The 24,126-nt window shown below is 33.1% G+C and overlaps 1 protein-coding gene across 2 annotated transcripts; it reads right to left on the bottom strand.

Moving 5' to 3' along the window:
* Nucleotides 1-1,596: 1,596 nt before the first annotated feature.
* LOC139516112 (putative mediator of RNA polymerase II transcription subunit 26) lies at nt 1,597-18,912 on the bottom strand. Of its 2 annotated transcripts, XM_071305969.1 has the most exons (12): nt 18,429-18,912; nt 15,620-15,832; nt 14,344-14,459; nt 12,213-12,304; nt 11,840-11,932; nt 10,826-11,125; nt 7,961-8,035; nt 7,194-7,259; nt 5,362-6,156; nt 4,929-5,057; nt 3,311-3,502; nt 1,597-2,515 (listed from the first exon to the last, which is right to left on the bottom strand). In XM_071305969.1, exons 1-12 carry the CDS (start codon nt 18,603-18,605, stop codon nt 2,142-2,144), a joined length of 2,622 nt encoding a protein of 873 aa, XP_071162070.1. In that variant the 5' UTR covers nt 18,606-18,912; the 3' UTR covers nt 1,597-2,141. The 2 variants fall into 2 exon arrangements, with proteins under 2 accessions (XP_071162070.1, XP_071162076.1); XM_071305975.1 differs by lacking the exon at nt 10,826-11,125 and having other exon boundaries at nt 18,429-18,760.
* Between the last annotated feature and the right edge of the window lie 5,214 nt (nt 18,913-24,126).

Here is a 24,126-nt window from a genome sequence, read left to right as displayed (position 1 = left end):
CCTTAACATGTTTCCATTCGTACATCTTATTCCTGTCAATAGAAACATTCTAACATCTTCAGGCAACCGATGAGTGCCGACATTAACTAAAACGTTATAATTTCAAGTTGGATTTGATGACGTGTGAAACTTATAGCTTTGCATCAATAACGTCGATAGCGGCAACTTGTTAAACATAATTTGAGGTTGCGGAATAGGGTTGGACTGAATATCGGATAGCGGAAATTAACGGGTGTAGTGGCACTTAGTGGGACAGTATATAGGATGCCGGTAATGTATGGGAAAAACGAGGTTTCCGTTAAAGCATATAACACAAATGAACCAGACAGAAACTCATGGACTGATCACTTGATTAGTGGAAACTTACGGCAAAATATTGGAATAGAAGGAATCAATGGGACTATAACAAGGTTGATGATATATTGAATAATAACTGTTAGTAACTAATATGGTGAAATTAACAGAAACTCAAGTAACTGGATTCACATAAACACATGGAACAGTAATAGGGTGACGGTAGCTTATGGAACAGTAAACGGGAAGATTGAACTCTTTGACCAATGACTGGGACAGTGGAAACACCTTCGGCAATTATTGGGAAGATGGAAATTGATTTGACAATGACTGGAATGATGAAGTCATTGGTTGCAGAAACATGGAAAGTTGTTAGTACAAGAAAAAAGACCGGTCTCAGATTATCATGAAGTATTTTTTACTGAGCAAAATATTTTTGTGTGTTTTGGAATTTTGGAATTTTTCAAAATACACATCTGATTCTCAGATTCCTCTACGATTTCTGGATAATTGAGCAAACCAAGTTATATCGCTGTGTATGCAAATTTCTCCTTGATTTGTTTTAGCAAATCAACGATTATTGTGCGTTAATTCAAACTTCTGGTATCTACTCGTGGTTTTTTTAATTTTAAAAATGAATATACAATTAGGTAACAGTAGTTTACCTATGTTATGATCTGAAATCAAGTAACAGATATAAATCATGGTAACAAACAAATATTGGGGAATCGTATGAACTTTAAAAGGAGCGAGATCGGTTGCGTTGGCAGGGTGAGTGTCTCCTGATATGCATCCATCACCCACCATTCGAAAAAAACAAAATCACAAAAATACTCAACTTCGACGAAAATTCAAAAATGGAAAGTCCCTAATCAAATGGCAAATTCAAAAGCTCAAAAAACATCAAACGAATGGATAAGAACTGTCATATTCCAAATTTTTTGGCATTTTCTAATGTAGAAAATGGTAGATTGAACCTTGTTGTAGCAAGCTAATTAACACCTCTCACTTGTATGACACTTTCAGACAAAATGTCATAAACGGGAATATAATACAATTGGTAATATAACAGACCAGACGACTTTTATGGTATCTAAAGATGTATAACATCAAAAAACATGTCGCAGATAAGTTCAAATATATTGTTTCAGTTGTTCAGATTTTGTGAAAGGAGCATGCTTCTGTTAGTAAAGTTTGTCGATGAACCAGTGTAACATTTTAAAAGGGAGATGTTAACACCATACGATGGCAGACTGCATTTTATTGCAGAAAAAAGACAAAGTAAAATAGAAACACAAGTGCTGTGTCATGAAATCGGAATATTTATTCGTCTTCGATTCGAACTTTTAAAAAAACATTGGAAAATAGCCTGGAAATTGACAGATTATACAACCTTTAATAATACTTAATTAACGCTTCTTACAAATTGCTGTAAATTGAATAATTCATGACATTTGTACATAGTGACTTGCGTTTCAATGGGATCACACATCTTAATACTCTGAAACAAATACTAGAACTGTTGACTATTGTACTTACAATGCGTTTCGGAATAGAATAGGTTTGCTTATTTAAGTTCAATAACAGATGTCAGGCTTTGCATTATAAAAGGTATGGAGTTATGTCACAGTGTTTATCCAAGTTCAAATAAGTCATTTATACCTTCATTAAAATATTGATTGAAGAATAAATTACGCAAGAGGTGACATAACCACGACATAAAACTTTAAACAAAATCCCCCAACATAAAAAGTGCAAAAACACCGATCACATGTTTACGGTGAAACATATTGCACTAACTGTATACATTAAGTATACAACAAAAGACAGATTTAGAATTAATAGCACTAACGACATGTGATACAAGTTAATCGACACATATCATCAACATATTCGTCTATTCCACAATATTGAGCCCATTGTTTGCATCGTTTATCGAAGTCTGTACATAGTCCGAATCCAGGAACACCTTGTGTACCTTGTCCAGGTATATGAGTTGCTGCTTGTTGCTGGTTAAACCCTGTTGTTTGTGGATATGCTGCTGTTGTTGTAGGATATGTATTGTGCATTGGCGGGGGTTGGGTTCTTCTTGGTGAATGTCTATTTGGATTTCTTTGATTATCAGTTCTAACTGTAATTGTAGACGGTGGATTAGAAGGCACTAAAGACGACTGAGGAGTTGTCGTTTGAGAGGCAGTTGTGTGAATCACTTTTTCGGGCGCTGAAAGAAATCATCATCGGGTATTTTATACACCACTAAATAGATAATACTTTTTTTCACAAACAATAGTTATATATAAATTAATGCAAAAAACTATTGGTTAAGAGTGAGGTAGAGATCTATAATAGAAACATAATTAAATCTTCATTTATATTGTATTATATATTTCTGAACATGTATATCATTCTCAACATTAATTTTTTTTTCCTTTATCAAACTTGACCCGATGTTATCGTAATAGACTTAAGTTTTGAAAAAAGTTTGCTTTATAAAGAAAAAAAGAAAAAAAAAAGGATAAAAAGAGACATATTAGCATATGTTCAGCAAACATAAAGTAATAAGAAAGCAAGATATGTCAAACCTTCCGGAGCTCCCCCGGTTATTGTTGGTGTTTGTGCAGTTAAGTCTTTGGTGTTTTGTGTATTATTTTGAAGGCTTGTTTGTTTTTACTTTTTTTTCGTTTTTGGCAAAATTTCCCTGTTTTTCATTTAAGTTGCCTGTGTAACATAAACTTGTGCATTTATTTTATATTCAAAGCATATCGGTAACAGTTGTTTGAGACCTACTTCCGATGGTCTTAAAAATATTTACAATGTATTAAGCGTAATCGACAGCACTGATAATATCAGTTTTTTTTATATTTTATATTTAAGACAAGTGTATCATTTTTGAACAATTATGTTAGAACCACATTTAATCTCGAACATTTATTGCTATTTTATAAATTCAAAAGAGTAAAACTGACTTGTCTCATCATAAGCAATTAATTCAAAAACGTTTCTATGACTATATTACCTATTGGTGGAATTGGTATGGTGCACGTACTGCATGTCATACGACAATGATCGTGAACATACGGGTTACTTGAACAATATACTCCCCAATGTTTACAATTTTTGTCCTGATCATAACATGTAGGGGGAGGAGGAACGGGAGTCGTGGTTGTTAATGGTACTGGTGCAGGTGGTACGTATATTGGACGTGGATCTACAATGAAACAAAACAATCTATTTTATTATTCAGAAAACTATAATGAATATAATGTGTTCTATATCACCAAAGGAGTAGGTTCAGTAAGACCCCTTTTTGGCCCCAAAATATAGCAGTTTTACGAAATTGTTAAAATGTAAACCTTTAGTTATTTTTTGGACAGTAGAATGCTTCTGCTACATAAATATGGGCTGTTTTTGACAATACAATCCACATATATCCGGTACTAGCACCATTAAGTCATGCTAAATTACTGAAATCCTCATAATTCTAGCATTTTAGTTAAATTTTAGACGGTTTTCGTGTAAAACGAAAGTGGCCGCATTCGTGTTCATCCTTAATATTGAAATGTAAGTTGTATTTTATGATAATACATAACATATATAAAGGTTGAGGATGAACACGGGTGCGGCCACTTTCATTTTTACCAAAAACCATCTGAAAAGTGACATTTTTCGGCATATTAGGTAGATTTTTCATATTTGAGCTTGAATCGGATCGTTTTTAATGACTAAATCTGTTAAAATCGTTCACATAAACTAATTAATTCAAATAAAATAGACACTTAAGTGATTAAAAAGTGGTCAAAATCTTTCGTCAGATGAACCTGAAATTTGAGGCCAAAATCGGTCCTTACCGGACCTACTCCTTTAAACATTTATGGAGAAGATATGCATTACCATTCCTAAGGGGCCTCGAGGGTATAAATCCATTTTTTTTTAATATAGAATTTTGCTATTTTTTCTATGTATGAACTTCATAATATACTTAATATAAAAATAAAATAGAATAATAGGGTCACCGTTCATTTAAGCTTACAAACTGCCTTCGAAAGAAGCATGCATTTTTGTTAAGGTAATTTTTTTCTATTGAACTATTAGGAGAATAGAGGCAAAATCGAAATGAAAAATAACTAAATTACAGAAATCCCTAAAAAAAGCTTATTTGAAAAAAATAATAAAACACGTAGGTCACAAAAAAAATGTATTTTAGCACCAAAGCGAGATAATTTGGATCTTTTTCAACGAAATAAACATTTTAAAGTCATCTTGGGACAAAATTAATTGATTTTTTTGGTTGATTTCTGTAGTATATCAAAAAGTAACAACTAGTAGTGTATAAATAAAATTTGTAATGAAAACAAAACGTTTATTCATTTACGAGATTTGTGTACCCGTCCCTCGAGCCTTCTTAACTGCTATTTTGTTTAGCCTTAGAACTTGTGATATCTAGAGGAACTTGTAGACACCACAATATCAAAGTAACTACTTGATTAAAGTAAAAGTATGGAATAAGGCTAAATACCTTTTAGTTACCACAAAAAAGGGTATATAATTTTTTGACAGACTATATAAAATCGAGATGAATAATATGTGAATATATTTTTTTTCAATTAAACGGAAATAGCCATAAATGTATTTACCAACAAAGACATGTGCAGGCTGTGGGGCAGGTTGTGGACGTCTTTGTTCCTGATGCTGATGATAAGCTGGCACTGGTGCGGGAGCTTGTGGAGGAGACCACTGTCTCTGGTATTGAGGATACTGTTGGTCTGTGATATGAAATAAGAAAACAATTGTGATACTTATTTATTTATTTATCTGATAAACCAGTATTTAACTCACTGATATTTTTTACATTAAAATGGGATTTACAGAATGACAATATAATCTCAATACATTTTTCTATATGTTGTGTGCATATACTCACACAACTTAAGAACATATATCAATTTTCTGATTATAATTCATGATTATAAAGTGTTTTGAAACAATATATATTATTTTATATTATTTTTCGATAATCATAACAAAAAATTTCTGAGAGAAAGTGCAATTTTAATAATCATTATTTACCTTGCGCTTGATAACCATTCTGATGGTATGGCTGCACAGATCCTTGTTGGTTATGTGGTATCTGACTGGAAGTATTCACTGGATAAGTATTTTGATATTGTTGAGGAGCATAAGCAGGATTCTGATTAGTTGGTCTTTGATTAGTGTTAGGTTGTGGTCTATATTGGTGGTGGCCTCCTTGGGGAGATTGTTGTGTTTGTCTATATGGTTGTGGTACTGACTGGACTGCTTGCTGATGTTGTGGTACCGGTACTTGATGGGATTGTTGCGGCTGTATATATGGTTGTGGTGCTGACTGGACTGCTTGTTGATGTTGTGGTACCGGTACTTGCTGGGATTGTTGCTGCTGTATATAAGGTTGTGGTGCTGACTGGTAGTTTTGCTGAGGCTGTTGGTTCGGTACGTGTTGTGATTGTTGTTGTGGCTGTCTATATGATTGAGGTACAGGCTGAAGTATTTGTTGCTGAGGCTTTTGTTGTTGAGGGGCTTGGTGTACCGAGTGTTGTCGTGTATTGACAGAAACAGGGGGTTGTGATTTTGGTTGTTGGTATTTAAAATGTGTTTGCTGTTTAAATACAGGTTTTGGTTGATGTTGAATTTGCGGCTGTTGTTGTTGTTTTGGCTGTTGAACAGAATATTGTTGTTGGTGTTGGACAGGGGATGGCTGAGGATATTGTTGAACTCCATTAATCTGAGTTGAAGGCGCCGAACGCCCACCTGAATATGGATTTTGCTCTTGCCTTGGTTTTGTTGGTACAGGTTTCACACTTTTGATAATTGTATTTCCAGACAAAACTAAAAACATTGAAAAATGTTAGTAGCAATAAAATTTAGAAATTTGGAAGAAAAAAATATACATTTCTGTTTGTGAAGTTGCAGGAATATAGAACCGTACATGCTAAATAGTAAATTGTGTATATAAATTAAGACACTATTATGAATATATATCAAAAACTGAAAAGCATTCGATAGTCAATTCAGATTTATATTCCAAGTGACTTCTGATTTCTCTTGTCTGAGCAGATATGGAAATTCGCGTTCACCCAACAAAATTCATATTTTCCGAAGGCAATTGAAATAAATGTCACTTTCGGATAAGGGTATACAACAGTATCAATTATTTTCAAAAGGCTTAGTAAAATATTGTTTATAAATAGCATAATGCACCATAAAATCATTTTGATTACTACAACTTGCATCTTATTTATCAATGTATTGGTTATATTTAACATAGAGGACGACAATCACCGTACTAAAACACATACAATTTTTACCAATATAGATCGGAGTTATGTCGCTTATCAGACGAATGTCACTTTCAACAACTTAAAGTGACGAAAATGATAAATCACACAATTTTAAAATTGACTCGCCTCAACACGCCCTAGCATATCTTCACACAACTATTAAGACTGATAGAGTAAACTCTCAATATTTAAACCAAACACATGCACATCAGGAAAAAGTCATTACAATTTTCTATTGAAATGCCTTCTTGATGACGTTGTGTTTTTCTTGCTTACACAATTCGCATAAATAAGATAAAGATAGTACGGGAGTATAAATGAAACATTAGACCTTTTTTTTTTATATTTTGTCATACATTTTGATATACTCAAAAATTATATTATAAAATGATAGGTCACCGAACTTGTCTTACAAGCTACGGGTTGTAGTAAAATGACACATTTCATAGGAATCTCACAAAGAGCAGAAAGACTGACTTCAACTGGTTATGTATTCTGAAAATTTCATACGTTGCCCGATTAGCAACAGAGCCAACTATTGAAATAATTAGCAGATCAAAACTGTTCAAAGAAATATATTCATACCTGGAGTTGGAGGAAAACTTGTTTGATTGTTGTTTGATCTTGGTGGTGTCTTTACTGGCATCCAACCTAAAATGGTGGTATATATATGTTAACCACCTCATGCATGAACAAACAAGAGAAATGATTGGACAATAGTTATAAAAGGATAATAATTCATAATAATATACCAGGATTATAATTCAATACGCCAGACGCGCGTTTCGTCTACTTAAGACTCATCAGTCACGCTCAAATCAAAATAAAGCCAAACAAGTACAAAGATGAAGAGCATTGAGGACCCAAAATTCCAAAAAGTTGTGCCAAATACAGGTAAGGTAATTTATTCCTGGGAGAAGAAAATCCTTAGATTTTCGAAATTTCTAAATTTTGTAACGGGAAATTTATAAAAATGACCATGTAATTGTTATAAATGTCAACTGCGAAGTGCTGACTACTGGGCCGATGATAATCAGTATAATGTTAGATGTTTGTTTTTGATGATCTTGTGTCGATGAATGGATGTCATATTTAAACTGTGTCCAATCTTATAATATTTATTCCACATTTTAATTGTTTCTATTTCAAAAAAGTAACAACTGCCTGATTGAAAAGGTTTATTAGCGGGGATGAAAGGTTAAAATTTATTTCAAGTATTTTCCAGTGTTGATCTTGACCTTTTACAAGCAGTTATTGTCCTGGTAAATAGAAAAAGCGATATTACAGAAAATATTTGATGATAGAAAAAGTTTTAGTTGTAAATAAAAACTTCAATTATGAATGTACTTTACCGGTTAGAACTTTCCCCGATATATACTGAACTTGAGCGGTTGCTTGAGGCTGAGGCGGGTGAGCCCGTTTGTTACCTAATAAGTGAAAATAAACTGTTATCAAAACAAAATTAATTCGACAAAATATCATTATGTACTTTCATTCTACCTCTTTTAATAGACAAATGTGAAATGGCAATTGTTTATGAACAAGAAAAAAAAAAAGCATAAATATAAAACGAAACTTACTTCACACATTTCGAAACGATCTAATTTCATATTGTTAAAAATAAATCTGAAAGACTAACAAATCAAAGTTGACCACAGTTATCTTTATCAGCTTAGCTTTACTGAATACTAGTCTGTACCTAACCTCCAGTTGCAAATAGTTCATTCAAAGTCATTACGAGCACGTCAAATTAACGATAAATCCAATAGGCAGGTTCTGCAATGTTAGACGATCGGGATGAAGGACGGGAATGTCGGTCGACACGGAAATGGGGATATTTATAAGGCAATATGAAGATATGAAGCTTTATTGCTATATCAGGTTTCTAGACTTATCGCAGAAAGAGTGTAGTTCAATGACTTCTATTTTTAATAAATATACTTCGATGGAGAGTTGTCTCATTGGCCCTCTTACCACATCTTCTTATATCTACAATTCTGGAAGTACAATAAAGGATTACATCAAAACCACTTAATATTTGAGTTAAAATGTCCCAAAGATATTTGTGTATAGCCCTCTAGATGAATATCATTGTTAGTAACTAACTTCTTGAAGTCAGATGGTAGTTAGTAATTAATGATGCAACATTAGCTATCTAACACACCGAAATTCCCCATGTTATCGTACCTTTTGGTATATGCATTGTTAATAAGATTCCAATGTTAGTGAACATCGTATATTCTTATATCTTCCTATCTTATTTCTACAATGGTAATTATATTATTGTTTTGATGAAGATTTCGTTGTTTCACAAAATTGCAAGTACGAGTGTTGGAAGTTTACATCGCATATCAGAAAGACAATCAATAATAAATGCGCATTAGATATTAATAAAATTAACGGTACCAATTTTCTTGCACCAGATGCGCATTTCGACAATACATGTTTCTTCAGTGATGCTCGTGGCCAAAATATTTGCAATCCAAAGCTTATATAAAAGATGAAGAGCTATAATCCAAAAGGTCCAAAAAGTATAGCCAAATCCGTGAAAGGAATCAGATTATATTAAATAATATTAAACGATCAACGGAGAGTTTACGGATTTTGCCACTTGATTATGATCTATATCTAGACATTGACTATGAGGGTCGGTTGAAACAAAACTTAACGACAAAAGAGTTGATTTCATCTTCCCAAAAGTGAAGCATTGGGAAGCTAAAACCATCCCTTCGTAAATTTTACGGACGCCGCCATCACGAGTTGGTTCACCGTTATGTAATATCTTTTATATAAATGATATCGGATATGTTCCTTATGTCGTAACTACAATCCCGTTCCTTTTTCACGAATGTGACCTACCGAATTAGACTTTTCACCTTTATTTGTGTCATTTTTACCTATTGTGTCTGTTTGTTTTGTTCATGCATCATTATCAATGTTATTATATTTGATGCGACTGTCGTACAAGTGAGAGGTTCAGCGCTATAAAATCAGGTTCAATCCACCATTTTCTACATTTGAAAATGCCTGTACCAAGTCAGGAATATGACAGTTGTTGTCCATTCCTTTGATGTGTTTTGGCATTTGGTTTTGCAATTTGATTAGGGACTTTCCGATTGAATTTTCCTCGGAGTTCAGTATTTTTGTGAGTTTACTTTTTGTTTGAATAATAACACGAATCTAATTTCAAACTTTGCTTTGCATTGTCAGTATTTGTCATGGAACTTTGTATTTGTATCACCATTACCACTCATGATAAACTCACTATCGTTCTACACAATGTAGGTATAACTTATTGCTAAATAGTGAGACATTATATGTTTTCCCATAAAACAAAAATTTCCTTTATCTCCTTCAAATAGCATGAAAATATTTAGTCACTTTTCCGCCTTCATAACATTACATTTTCTTTCTTAAGTTTGATTTACGCTGGTCTTGCTTTCTAATAGAAAATGAAAATCTTATTTTGTATAAGAACTATTTGTTAACATTATATAGCTATAAGAAAACGCCTGTACCAAGTCAGGATAATTTCGATTTATTCGTTGGAGCTTTTGATTTTGCCATTTTATTAAGGACTTTCCTTATTGAATTTTCCTCGGAGTTCAATATTTTTGTGATTTGACTTTTAACATTATAGCGATATGAAAATTATATGAGGTTCTCCCAGTTATTTGTCCTGTAAAGTTCCAAGACATTTAAACCTGGTTTTTTTTTCACAGAATTTGTGTTTTATAATTGTCCCATTTAAATGAGAATCATTTGTATACGACCCTTCGTGCATCGTTTTTAAAAGTTTGTAAATATTTGCTAAGTAAATTTAGAGAAGAAGACGGATAATGATTTTCCATAGATTTATATGTAATGGTTGTCACCTCGACATATATAACTGAGGATCTTTCGTAGAGTCCTCTAGTCGTCAATACCCTATACTAGTTTCAATCATATCGTCTTGTTGTTTTATGTTGAAAAAGATTTGAAAATCATCCAATCAGAATCGACGATTCCTTCTGGTGGTCGTGACTTCATTCGGTTAAACAAAATATAGTTAATTTTGGACGGGCGGTTTCAGCTCATATATTGTAAACGACAGCTTAGCTAGAAAATTTGTTCAGGTGAACTAACAATCTGAATAAGAGAGACGAAAGAGCTGTAGAATATTATAAAGATTATATTATACATGCACGTATATATTCGATTATAGTGCTGTGAATTACTTGGATATGGTTGTGGCTGATATTGACCAACAGGTGCTCCCGGATTATGAGGTTGTCGTGGAGGATGCAGTTGTTGCCGTGGAGAATGCGCTGGTTGTCGGCCAGGTTGAGTTGATTGTCGGGGAGGATGAGCTGCTGGTCTTGGTGGTTGATTTGCTGCCGGTCTAGGTGGTTGATTGGCTGCTGGTTGGTATCTGTACCCAGGAGGTGGTTGAGCGTTTGGACCAGATTTATGTCTGTTTGCGTGAGGACGAGCTGAATGGGAGGTGTGTCTGAGTTGTGTTGGAGGTGGTGGTGCCCCTTGTTTTTGGTAAAATATTGTATGATATTAATATAAAAGATCACATGGAAATTGTTGGGGTGACAGCGTTTACTTGATTACTTTGCTTTTTTTTAACTATTTGATATAAAATTTCTGATACGACTCTGGCATATTCCGTTAGAAATGAAAACAATATTGTGGTAACGATGAAACCATTACAGCAGTGGATAATGAACCTGTTGATCTATTGAATCGTGTACTATGTTTCAGACTTTAGAATAAAGACAGTGACTTGAACGAAAATCAAAAATTTGCTTGTTGGCTAGCCGCCTAAGTTTGATTAATCATTCTTGGACCAACGCTTTAAAGATTTTAAGGCAGCAAACAAAAGCCAAAAATCAGTTTTTATAAACAAGCAAAATTTAAACACCGTACGGCAATTAGTAACCACTTAGAAATAATTGAGTGTATTATAAATACTCTTTTTAAGTTTCGATATGATACGTTTACAAACAATTATTATTTGACTTATGTCTATAATTTACACAATAATCGCCCTTTTTAAGATGTGCATTATCTACTTTTGAAGTGTACATCATCAAATTCACATATGCACTACAAACTACTAACATGTGCATTTTTAAAACTACCATGTGCATTGCTCAAAATGAACATGAGATTTAACAAATACTAACATGTGCATTACCACTTTCCTTCACCATGACTGAACACTAATACACGTGTATACTTACGGTGACCTCTAGGTGTTGGTTTTGGTCTAGAATGATGAGGAGGAACTGGGCGGCGATTATTATGAGGCATATACCGTTTTACCGCTGCTCCTTCTATAATTTAAACAAAGCTTGTTTTATTTAATAATTCAATGCACCTTTCTAGCATCCAAGTTATCTGTTGCTACTATAAATGTTTCAGTAACTGAACGTCCCAAGCAAGCACGTAACTATTTTACACTGAAAATAGACAATGCTTGATAATTATCAATTAATCTGAGGGCTCTTAATAAAAAAAAAACCCAACCCATAACAATTATATATGTATTCAATTGAAATGTTATTGGGCAAGGAAATTGCAATGATTTGAATTCAACACGAAAAATATACATACTGCCGCAAAGTGTCCGGCTACATGAATATCCCGGTTGACAAGCACCACATGGTTTACCATGCGTATACGGCATCTGTCCTATAATATTTCCTCTGTAAAAAAATTATTCATATTAAGAAAAAATTAAATCTGCATAAAATAATGTTTCCTGCTTCAATTGCTAGTCAGGCTTACAGTCATAGACAATGCTACTTATGAGTTTGAAACGACTGTTCCGACTCACAAAAGTTCTGCAAACCAAATTTTAACATTAGAAAATACTTGACAAAGTCAGGAATATGACAGTTGTTATCCATTCGTTTGATTGTTTGAGCATTTGATTTTTCCATTTGAATATGGACTTTTCTTTTAAATTTACCTTAGAGTTATTTTTAATAATTTACTTTTTACACGGTAAAAGATACACAGTGTTCGTGGTTTTGCTAGATACATTGCAGAATATGGTGTTAGTTATCAAAATAGAGTAACTGTGTCTGCTATAAGTACCCCTCCGAGAACCCGCTGACATCTGGTATTATTTACATATCGCCTTTATGTTGACCCTTTTTAATTTATATTGTAAAAGTTAATCGTAGCTGATGATATTTATATACATTGTACTAATATGTGTATGAATATAAACTAATAGTTAGGAATCAACTGGCTCCTCTTCTCTACAACGTATTTTATATCATACAAGGGGCTCAAGAAGAATGAAAATAAGATAGAACTGTCCTTTGACTTTAAGTGCTGCTATGTAAACTATGTCCTTTCATTGAATAATGTAAAGTGTGGTGATCATGTTGATTGCATTTATCCAATTAAGCTGGTAAAAAGGGATATCTCAGATAAATAAAGTCTGGTTCATATCTTGACTCAACTAAAAATTGATAGTGAGGATTGGTTCAGAGCTATATTTCATGACAAGAAGTTATTTAAATTGTCCTATTGTGATATTTTCATTTCTATGCAGCACTATTTCATTCGTTTCTGCATGTTAAGATATATCTTAAGTTGATATGATTGTACTGAGATGGCTCTTTCTATGATGATTTTCTTGATAGACGGTTGGTGCTTACAAGAAGGCCATCAAACCAAGGAAGCTCAACTATAGCCACACTATATAAAAAAGAAGATGTGGTATGATTGTCAATGAGACAACTATCCACAAAAGACCAAAATGACACAGACATTAACAACTATAGGTCACCGTACGGCCTTCAACAATGAGCAAAGCCCATACCGCATAGTCAGCTATAATAGGCCCCGATAAGACAATGTAAAACAATTCAAACGAGAAAACTAACGGCCTTATTTATGTAAAAAAATTTACGAAAAACAAATATGTAACACATAAACAAACGACAACCACTGAATTACAGGCTCCTGACTTGGGAGAGGCACATACATAAATAATGTGGCGGGGTTAAACATGTTAGCGTGATCCCAACTCTCCCCCTAACCTGGGACAGTGGTATAACAATACAACATAAGAACGAACTATAAAAATCAGTTGAAAAAGGCTTAACTCATCAGATGGACAAAAATACAAGTGGACGTGGCCGGGTACTTATACATCCCGACACAAAAAGACACAATGGACAAATCTGAGAGTACTTGCAGTTATCTTACAGCTAGTTCAAAGCCACCAACAACTAATAAAGAGATCATGCATCTAAGACTAAACTAGCAATCCGTACACATCCAACATCCAATGGATTTAGTGTAAAGAGGTCATAAACAGCCAGAGAAAAACATGACCTTTTGCAATGCCAAGTTACAGGTATAGTCTATACAGCTAGTTTCTCGATGTGACAGTATTATATCGACTTAATAGTGGATTCAACCGTAAATAAGCAACACGAATGATGGCACTATTTGGTGAAACGTTTCGAAGCACACGAGTTCGCAATCGGTTATTGTCCGGGTTATGTTGTTCAATATTTGGTTTCTGTTAACAAATTATGGCCAGCTTTTCTATTTTGCTGTTAGCTATTATGTTTTTTAGTATTTTTTTAATTGTCGCCTTCATATTTGTTCCTCTTTTTACTTTTTACTTGTCGTTGTTAAAGCTATCCTTCCACATGCATTGTTTGGTCAATCAGTAATTTTATGGCATTTGTTAGTTTTTAAATTATCATAAATTACATACTGTGGATTGTAATAACAAACCAACATCCAACCATTTGGTATAAATTCTTCTGCCAAAAATAAAGTTGTACAACGTTTGAAGGCGCATCCTATTTCTTCCGATTCTGCCCAAACAACCTAATAAAAATTAATTAAGCAAACATGTACGATAGTAATATTATGTGAGATGACCCTGACTGGAACCAACATAGTAGGATTTTTTCATTGCTCAGTCACAAACAACTTTGCTAATGTCAAGTAATCAAATATGTGAGTTTCGTTATGGTTTTGAGATTGATAACAGTTGTTGTCCCTGGTATTAGAAAATTTGTTATATCGATTTTACGAACTCAATTCTTCAATCCCGCTTTTGGTCAAATCTTAAGTACTTTAATTTGTCAAGATCGTCTATATCAATGATACAAAAACCTCAAGACAAAAATTTAGTCTGGTTAAGCATATAATATGTTATGTTTATAGTAGGGATTATTTTTAACAGTTATGTTACATTGTTGACGTTTAAAATGTCAAATGCTATCCAATATTTCAGAGTAAAACGTTTTGAAAAATCTCAAACAATCATAATAGGAAACTTGTGAGGTAATCAAATACTATATATCTCACCACAATGTTTTTTTTTTGTCATTTGTAGGATTATGTATTTCTCATTGGACTAGAAAGTTAAAAATGAAAATATTGTTTTCAGACTTAGAATTAAGTATAACCATATAAATTTGTGACACAATAATAAATTAATTATAATGGTGATTTTTATTAAGTTTTTTTTTAATAATAATTTTCTCAAGAAATGTTTGCGTGTTTGTCAGACCTGATTCATCGTTATTATCATACAAAATAATCAATTATTTCTTTGTTTTTATGTAAATCGTGATTTACAAATTCGTCAGATTCTACTGTTTTTGCATTTGTATATATAAACAATTTATAAAAATAAATGATCAGAGAAATAAAACAAATCGATCATTATTATTTAGCGGAAATTTTCACAAATATACGACTTTTTATTACATTATTGAATAATTGTCAAAGAAATGTGTGACCATAAACTTAATTAAAAATATATATTTAAAACCAATTCATAAAAATGAAGTTTTTAGACTAAAAGTGTTTTAATACATCATTATGAACTTGTTTGAATGATTAAGTTAGAGTTGATAAAAACATTAAATTGACAACATTGTCATAATACTTTATCGCATTATTGCTTGGTCGATAAAAATGTCGACAGGTCAACAAAACTTGCACTAAATTAAACTAGTTATGAAGACAAAACATACCTGTGTGTAATGACAAGCTTCTGAGCAATCAGGTGTGAATTTCCAGCTCATCTTCTCAAAATACCATTCACTGATAGCCCGTTCTATCAAAACATCGTCAGGCAAAAATGATTCAGCTTTAAACACGTTCTCTCCCCATTTACCATATGCATGTGCATATCTACATTTACCAGCCCAGACTTGAGCATCATTCTGCAATTTTCGACTCCATCTCTATTTAAGGAAATTGAAACACTTTAAATATACATATCAGTTAAGTTCGTTATACACGAAAGGGTATACAGCATGCGTTGTATGGTATATTTCATCTTTTCCCTCTTTCTAAAATATTCGTAAATAAATAAGGCTATTACCTTTATATACTATATAAATCATAGTGTTGTATCTACCCGAAGAAGAGAAACGAAAAATATTAAAAGTAGAAAACAAACTAACAACGCCACGGCAAAACAAAAGGAAAGTGAACAAAAGGCTAACATCAATATACACAACAAAACAAAGGTCGCCTTTCATTTAATCGCGAATTCAGATTCTAAATTGTCCTCTTCTGTTATGCCTTGTAAAAAATATAATTGATAGATTTCGTATCCTTCATTATTTAGCAGATCAATGTGTTATTTATGGGGATTACTTTAAAATATAGACATTTTAGTTAATAATTGTAAATGTCATTCATGATTTTAGAATGCATTTTTGGCCAAACTATAGGATGTGGTTTTTTTTTAAATTTATTATGGTTTACAATTTAAGAGGATCTTCGCTTGTATTTCATGCACTTGAGGATAAAAGTCCAGAAAAAGTAAATATCAAGTTTTCTGAAACTGACATCACCGAGATGCTTGATTTTATGGTTGACAACCTGTTCGTTACATTTGGATGACGTGTTTTCCGATTTATGACTTTCTAACAGCGGTATACTACTTTTGCTTTATTCCAACAGACAATTGGCATTCATATGAAAACCAACTGTTCTTTTCCACTTGCAAACTTGTTCCTTTCTTCTTATGAGACAGATTTCTAAAGAAGTTTCTCGAGAAAATTTAAAAGAAACTGGCACTTATCTTTGCTTTCTCATCCCGCTATACAGATGATTTCCTATCACTGAATAGTTCAAAGTGTGGTGACTGTTTTTAAAGCATCTTTTCCATTGGAAATGATATCAAGTTAAGTCTGCTTTATAGTCCTAGGCTTGCATCTAATAAACAACAGCGGGTTGGGTTTGAGGGCTTAACATAACCAAGAAAGAAAGGATTATGTTCCCATTGTAAACTTTCCATTTCTGTGTAACAACAGTCCTCTGCAAATGGAATACTATCTCCCAGTTGATACGATTTCAATGGCATGCGTGTCCTATCATGATTTTCCGGATAGAATATTGCTGCTAACAAGGAATCTATTAAACCATGGGTAACATAGTAAAGTTGAAAATAAATTTGAAAAAGCTTTCACAGATGACTATTGATATGTTCCACTTGTAGATGCCACAATCCTGCAATCAATCCATCAATTGTTACGTCACCGAATCCGACGGTTCACCGATCTCGTTCTTGCCATATGTATTGCGATATATGCCACTTGTGGAGCAGGAACTGCTTATCCTTCAGGTGCACCATATTTCTCCAACATTTTTGAAGCGGTTCTTGTTGCTCAACCTTTTGTTTTCTGTATAGTGATTTATAAACTGTTGTTTGTATTTTCGTCGTTTTCGGTTTTGACACGGTGTTGTTTTTATTCGAGATATGGTGTGTGATACATGTAACCCACTTGCCTTTGATTTGTTTAATTTGTCGCAATTTCACATATACGAACGAACTCGAAATATTCATCACTAAGTCTTCATCATTTTGATACTTCATTGCAGATTTTACATGTTTTTATAAATTTATGTAATTGTGTATACATATTAACCAGCATAATTATTATTTTTTATATCATACTATATTAAAACAAAATTAACGTAGAGTTTCGACTACGGAGTTTTTTCAAGCAACAAGTTGTAAGATGTTTCAAATATTATGCATCAAAAACCCACCTTTTGTAGACATAGTAACACATTACATACAATAGAATTATAAAGAGAATTCGAGAAGATTGCTCTTATAAAGTGCATTTAGAAAATAGAAAGAAAAAATGGGTATTTCGGGAAACAATTGGCTTTGCTTTACTGTATTAGCCTTTACAACAGTTCATTTTCTTAGTTATCTCCCCTTTTATGAAAATAAAATATTAAAAAAAAACATCATTCAAAATAACACAAAACAACAGAATACCATATAGCTATATTCAATTAAAGTCCGATTAAGGCAACACTATATGCCCGATGTTCAGAGAAGACAGGAAGAGATAAATCAAAGAAACAAAGACTGCAGGAATTGCATGAACTCAAAAGGAACGAGACCGGATTCCTCGAAAGGGTAAGCATCTCCTGCTATAAATTTACACCCACCATGCCGTTTCTCACGTAATCATAATGTCACCATTAGATAGCCAATGAGATATTTTCCCAAGAAATTAAGGAGGACGCAAATGTACATCTACAGTTCAAACTACAATGTAGGGGTTAGACCAATGAGTCCAACTGCTGGGTAGATTTTTTTTTTAATCAACAAGGAGACGACAACCACATGCACAGGTGTTCATTTGGATTTTCTCTATGAGGTCAACGAAAACGAGCTTGCTTTCTGTTTTACTGGAAATCAATTTACTCGTAGTGCTTCTTTTATATTCTATAATAAACGGGAGACAGAGAACATTTGAACGCTTAAGGTCTAAGAACAATTGTATTGAATGACTTATATACAGTACTTGCCAGTTGTTTCATATTTGATGCTCCTTCACTTCTCCGGTAGTCATTATGTAACTTTAGAATTTTGTTTATATATTTTGGTGTCATTATTCCTCCTGGTTTTATCTGTGCATCAGTGGTATGAAAACTGAAAATTCCAACAACAGTTATTAACGCACTCCATAAATTTAAAATATACATTACATACAGTGTTGCTTATTAGTGCTACTTCCGGAGTGATGAACGAGACACAAGTCTATTTTGTATGCAGCTCATGAAATAGATGTCACGCTTTGAACTGTAAACTGGACCTCTGAATGTTTAGCTGTTCTTTTTAAGGATATTTCTCAAAAAGTGCAGGTCTGACGAAAAACAGTGTTGATGACGTAATAAAATTAGCCATATAAATTCATATTTATTGACTAAACTTTGACATTTGTTGTATTATCGTCTAACCACAAGGGACAATTAATATGCGTTGAATTAATTAAATAATTATTTAATTAACGACGTGCCATGAAATATGTCTTAACATTTTTTCTACAAATGAAATGTCGTAGTCTATATATATTTACACATATATTTATAAACGCATGATGGATTGTTTATCTTACATACATTTTTAGAAACTACAAAGAAACAAAAGGAGTGACTGTGGCTATCAATTGAAGTTGGACAGACAACACAATGTATTAAAATTAAACAAAATGATGAAAAGAGAAATAATGGTAAAAGATTCTAAAACATTAGACAGAAAATTACAATTTCGACACAAAGATTCGTATCAGCACGTCAAGATCGTGTAGAACAATGCGCTCGTTAAATATATTCATTTCCTGCTCCAGTCGTTGTGCTAGTGTTTAGATTTGAGCAATTTATGTATTCAAATGTTTTACATAATGAAACGATTATGTAGGTCTTTCTCAGATATTAAATATTGGGTCATCAACGCTTTCTATACTTATTAGGCTTTCTGACTATTTTGATCTGAGCGTCACTCATGAGTCTTATGTAAAATAAACGCACGTCTGGTGTATTAGATTATAAGCCTGGTACCTTTGATAACTATTAGCATGTTGAAATGTATTATTGCATTGTTTATTTGTGTATGTCTCTGTCCTGAATGTTCTTGCATTTATTTGTACTGTAGTCCTGTCATGTAATGTTGTCATTTTAGTGTTACGTTTAACCTTGCCATAAAAGCTCGAGTTTTGGCTACCCACAAAATCAGGTTCAACCCACCATTTCCCGTAAAATGTCCTGTACAAAGTCAGGAAAATGGCAGTTGTTATTTTAAAGTTCGTTTCTGTGTGTGCTACATTGTCGTTTTTTGTTGTTTCTCTTTACTGTTGCTGTTGTTTCGTTATTTTCTTTTTATAGGTGATGTGTTTCCCTCAGGTTTAGTTTGTAACCAGGATTTGTTTTCTCTCAATTGATTTATGACTTTCGAACAGCGGTATACTACTGTTGCTTTTATTTAAGGTACCGGTTGAGTATTTACAATGTTTAGAAGATATTTTACTTTAAAAAAAGTGAAGAGATAAAAACTATTACTAGGCAACTACCAGAAAACGATCTTACTCATTATAAAATAAAATCCGGTACAGCACGAAATAAAGATTGAAGCAAACAATTATTTGTTGCGCAAGGTTTTAATTGTCTGCAATGCAAACGGTAAAATCAAATTGTACTAGTATATTAATTATAACCGTAACATGCCGATAATATGTATGCTACTTTAAAGTATAAGGATATCGCATTAAAGAATGCTTATCCTCACATTAATTAATATGTGTCGATTTTTCGTTTAATGATGCCTTCGCTTTGATTCATAATAACACACATGTGAAACTATAGAGAGGGGATAAATACCAACGGGAAATCGCGAGTCGAAAATAAACTAACAACGCAATGGCAAAACACGAAAAACGACCAAACGACAAACACCAGTTCACAATACATCAGAAAAAAAGAATGAGTAACACGAAGCCCCACCCCCACCCCCCCCACCCCCCAGCAAAGAAAAAGGGGATGGTCCCAGAAGGGTAAGTAGATCCTGCTTCGTATGTTGCATTGTCGTGATGCTTATATTAGTAAAAACCCGGTAATTAGTCTAATTCTGTAGGTCTCATTTGTGGAAACGTGAACTGGAATGTTTTCAACTTTACCACTTGGAACTCATGGTTTAATAGCTTCCTTGTGAGCAGAAACCCTCTATCAAGGAAATCATGATAGGATATACAAACATGGAATATCATATCAACTGGGAGTTATATAATACTTCGTTTGCATGCGCTACTTGAAAGTTGTTACATAGAAATGGACAGTTTATAATTGGGAAGCTGAAAACATCCCCCTAGTGGTAAAGTTTTATTATAAACGACCCGCGTTGTCAATTTCAGATGTAGATCAAGGAATGAGACAAACTTAACTTTATACGTTGTATCATATATCTCAAGTTTGATTGGATAGATGCGTTCAACATCACCATAATTAATTATTTAGTGAGAGAACATCATTGTATAGCGTAAACTAAAGTTTAAGGATACTGCTCACTTCTTTTCCTTCTTCCTTATAATTTCCTGTATAAAGTCGGCCTATAATGAATAAAGGAACAAGTCGACAAGAAGAAGGGCATACTGTAAAGTTTTGTTCTCAAACGACCCTCATTGTCAATTGTCAAGACATGGGGCAGACTGATCTGGATCTGTTACATCCATTGTTTTAAAGTCGGTGTGATAGATGCGTTAATGATAGTCAAAAGACTTTAAAATACTTATCGAGAGGACATCATCTAAGTTGGTTCCCATTGGAGTGCCGATTGAATATTACAATACATACTGTAAATGTAAAATATATGCTGTCAATCAAGTAATCAAGCATCGTGATAATGTCAGTTTGAGAGAATTGTTTTGTTTGAACCATTGTGATATGTTGGACAGTGCAAAATATCCCTCCTCCCTAAGACAATGACAATGTATCTAGGTTGGTTACTCTAGATCTGTTTCATGTTATAGAGCAGGACCAGTTATTAAGGTTGGGAATGAGAAATAATTGTGAAAAGGGTAAAACAATTACATGTGTTGATACAATACTACAAGAGGACATAGACTTCGATTGTATTTACTCTAAACAGATCTTTAAAACATTTTAGTATCCACATCTGATTCACGCCACTCCTCGATTGGGTAGTTTTACAATAAATTTAAAATCCACCTTTCATTAGTGATAAAATAAAATTGATTTGAATAATTTAGAAAGAATTTTGTAGAGCACTTAGAGACTAGAGCAAAATCATGTGCAAGGACACTAAATGATTATAGTATCCAATACAGAGAACGAAGAAACAGTTTTCCTTGCCTTAAGTTTCAAAGGAAAACACAAGACGACTTAAAATTAATTAGGAGTTCCTCCCTGGTAAGCATTGCGATTCATATGTTGAGTTTCCAAGTGAATTGCCTGACATAATCCCCAACTGAATCCATCAGTATTTTGTCGTTGTGTTTCCAATTAATGGGTTTGGGATCACAATATGTCAGCATTTCGATAACACATTGTGCAGTTATTGGAATGCAATAACATAACCAGATGAACAATATATAAATGGTGAACTCGCACAAAGTAACTAGTATAAGCATAACGAATGATAGGTACAGACTGATCTTTAGAGCAGGGAGGCATTTTCGAGTGAACTGATTTGTGAAGGACATTGTCCATTTTGATGGCATAGAGTTCTTACTTGGCAAAGAAACGTTTTAGAAAGAATATGCTCTCCTTTTCTTTGTCTTCAAATGCGAACTGGTCTGAAAATTCTGTGACTGGGGTTATCCAAGATGATAGCCGTAAGTTTGTATTGGTTTGAATTGGTGTTTGTAACAGTGGTTTCCAAACGCAAATTGTACAGAGAAGAAGATTTTAAAAGGGGTGGCGAATAAGGCTTTGTGCGAATGTGATTAACACCCAGTTTCTTGTTTATAAAGTCAGAAAGTCACAATGACATCATATAAGTTGATTATGTAGATACAATTCCTTGCTATTGGAAACCCTTACACCAATTGAATTAAAATGAATATTAGTATATTTTATGGTTTTTTCGCATGTGAGGGTGCAGTCCTGATATTCATTTTCTTTAAGTGGATAGTTGTCTCATTTGGAATCATACCACATTGTTTTTATTGGATGATTGACAGTCACCATAAACTCTGGCTTTTTAATGCTCTTGTTCGGTGGTTTTATTGTGGAATGATAAAAAATAGTATCCTAGTTCTATTTCCATGCTCAACAAAGTAAAAGATGAAAATCTGGTGAGATCGATATTGAGCAATGTTTTAAAAACTAAATTATACAATGTAAAATTCCAAGTAGTTTTCCCCATTGGTTGCCTTCGGCTGTTGTTTGCTCTATGGTCGGGTGGTTGTCGCTTTGACATATTCACCATTTCCTTTCTCAATTTTATTCATTATGGCGAGACAATAGCGAGATGTCAATAAGCAATGTTTTAAAAACTAAATAATACAATGTAAAATTCCAAGTACTTTTCATTATGGCGAGACAATAGCGAGATGTCAATAAGCAATGTTTTAAAAACTAAATAATACAATGTAAAATTCCAAGTACTTTTTATTATGGCGAGACAATAGCGAGATGTCAACGCTCCCCTTCAAAGTCATAACACACTGTAATGGGTACCTATCATCTAAATCAAAGTTGTTGTGAAGGTAGTTTAAAATATTTTCTTATTTACGTATACAAAATGAATACTGAAATTGATGTGATTAAAGTTTGAAAAGGTAATCACTATATAGACTAGAAACTTTAAGTTAAAAAGTTTACACAGCAATTAAGTCAATACACGTTTAAACGTGTGTTTATATACAGTAGGAGGATGTATCCACAACAGTTAACATATCTTTTATAAATATTTTGATAATATTGTTTGTACAAAATTAATTTTTACTTTTTACGTATAAGTAGTCAAATAATTATTTTCCACTTAATGAAGTTTTATTAAAAAAAAAATTCTTATCATGTCTATTGTGATTTAGTAAGTTTATGCGAGATAATAGGAAATATAAAGTAGGGATAACTATAATTCACAAATTAAAGGAAAAAATACTTATTAAAACAAACAATAGATTGTTTACTTTTTAAATTTAAAGCAAACATATCATAATCATTGAATGTTTGAAAAGAGAAAGAATATAACGAACCACCAATATTAGTATGAATTATATTAGACAGGATTGGAAGATCCACGTTGATTCGAATAATCCTTATAATATTTATCAATCTACATGTATTGATCAGGTTTTAATTTTGTAGATTACGATTTTTGGTTTATGTCGCACATGTTGATGTAAAAGGCAACAGGTATGACTGAAATAGATTTTTTTATTTCTGGATAAAAAGTTGGTAGCCTAAAATTAATATTTAGAGGTCAATAACGTTTCATTCAGTTTTCATATAAACTGTTCTTAAATGGGGAAATGTTGCCATTTACAAATAACCTAAATTGACTGTAGAAATTGGGGAGGGAAAACAACTTGCGATCAACATTTTATGATTTCCTTCAGTCATATTTATACCAGTAGCTCCTTACGTTTCTGTGTATTTATACATCCCTAACTCGAATAGTTACAGCGCCCCCTTACGGTCATTGTCCTCCAGAGGATGTAGTGATCGATAGGGAGCGTGATATAACGACTGGATTTATTTATTCAGG

Source organism: Mytilus edulis, chromosome 1 (assembly GCF_963676685.1).
Source record: "Mytilus edulis chromosome 1, xbMytEdul2.2, whole genome shotgun sequence".
Classification (NCBI taxonomy): domain Eukaryota; kingdom Metazoa; phylum Mollusca; class Bivalvia; order Mytilida; family Mytilidae; genus Mytilus; species Mytilus edulis.
The sequence above is the reverse complement of the archived record's forward strand: the minus strand, read 5'-3'. Positions and strand labels throughout refer to the sequence as shown.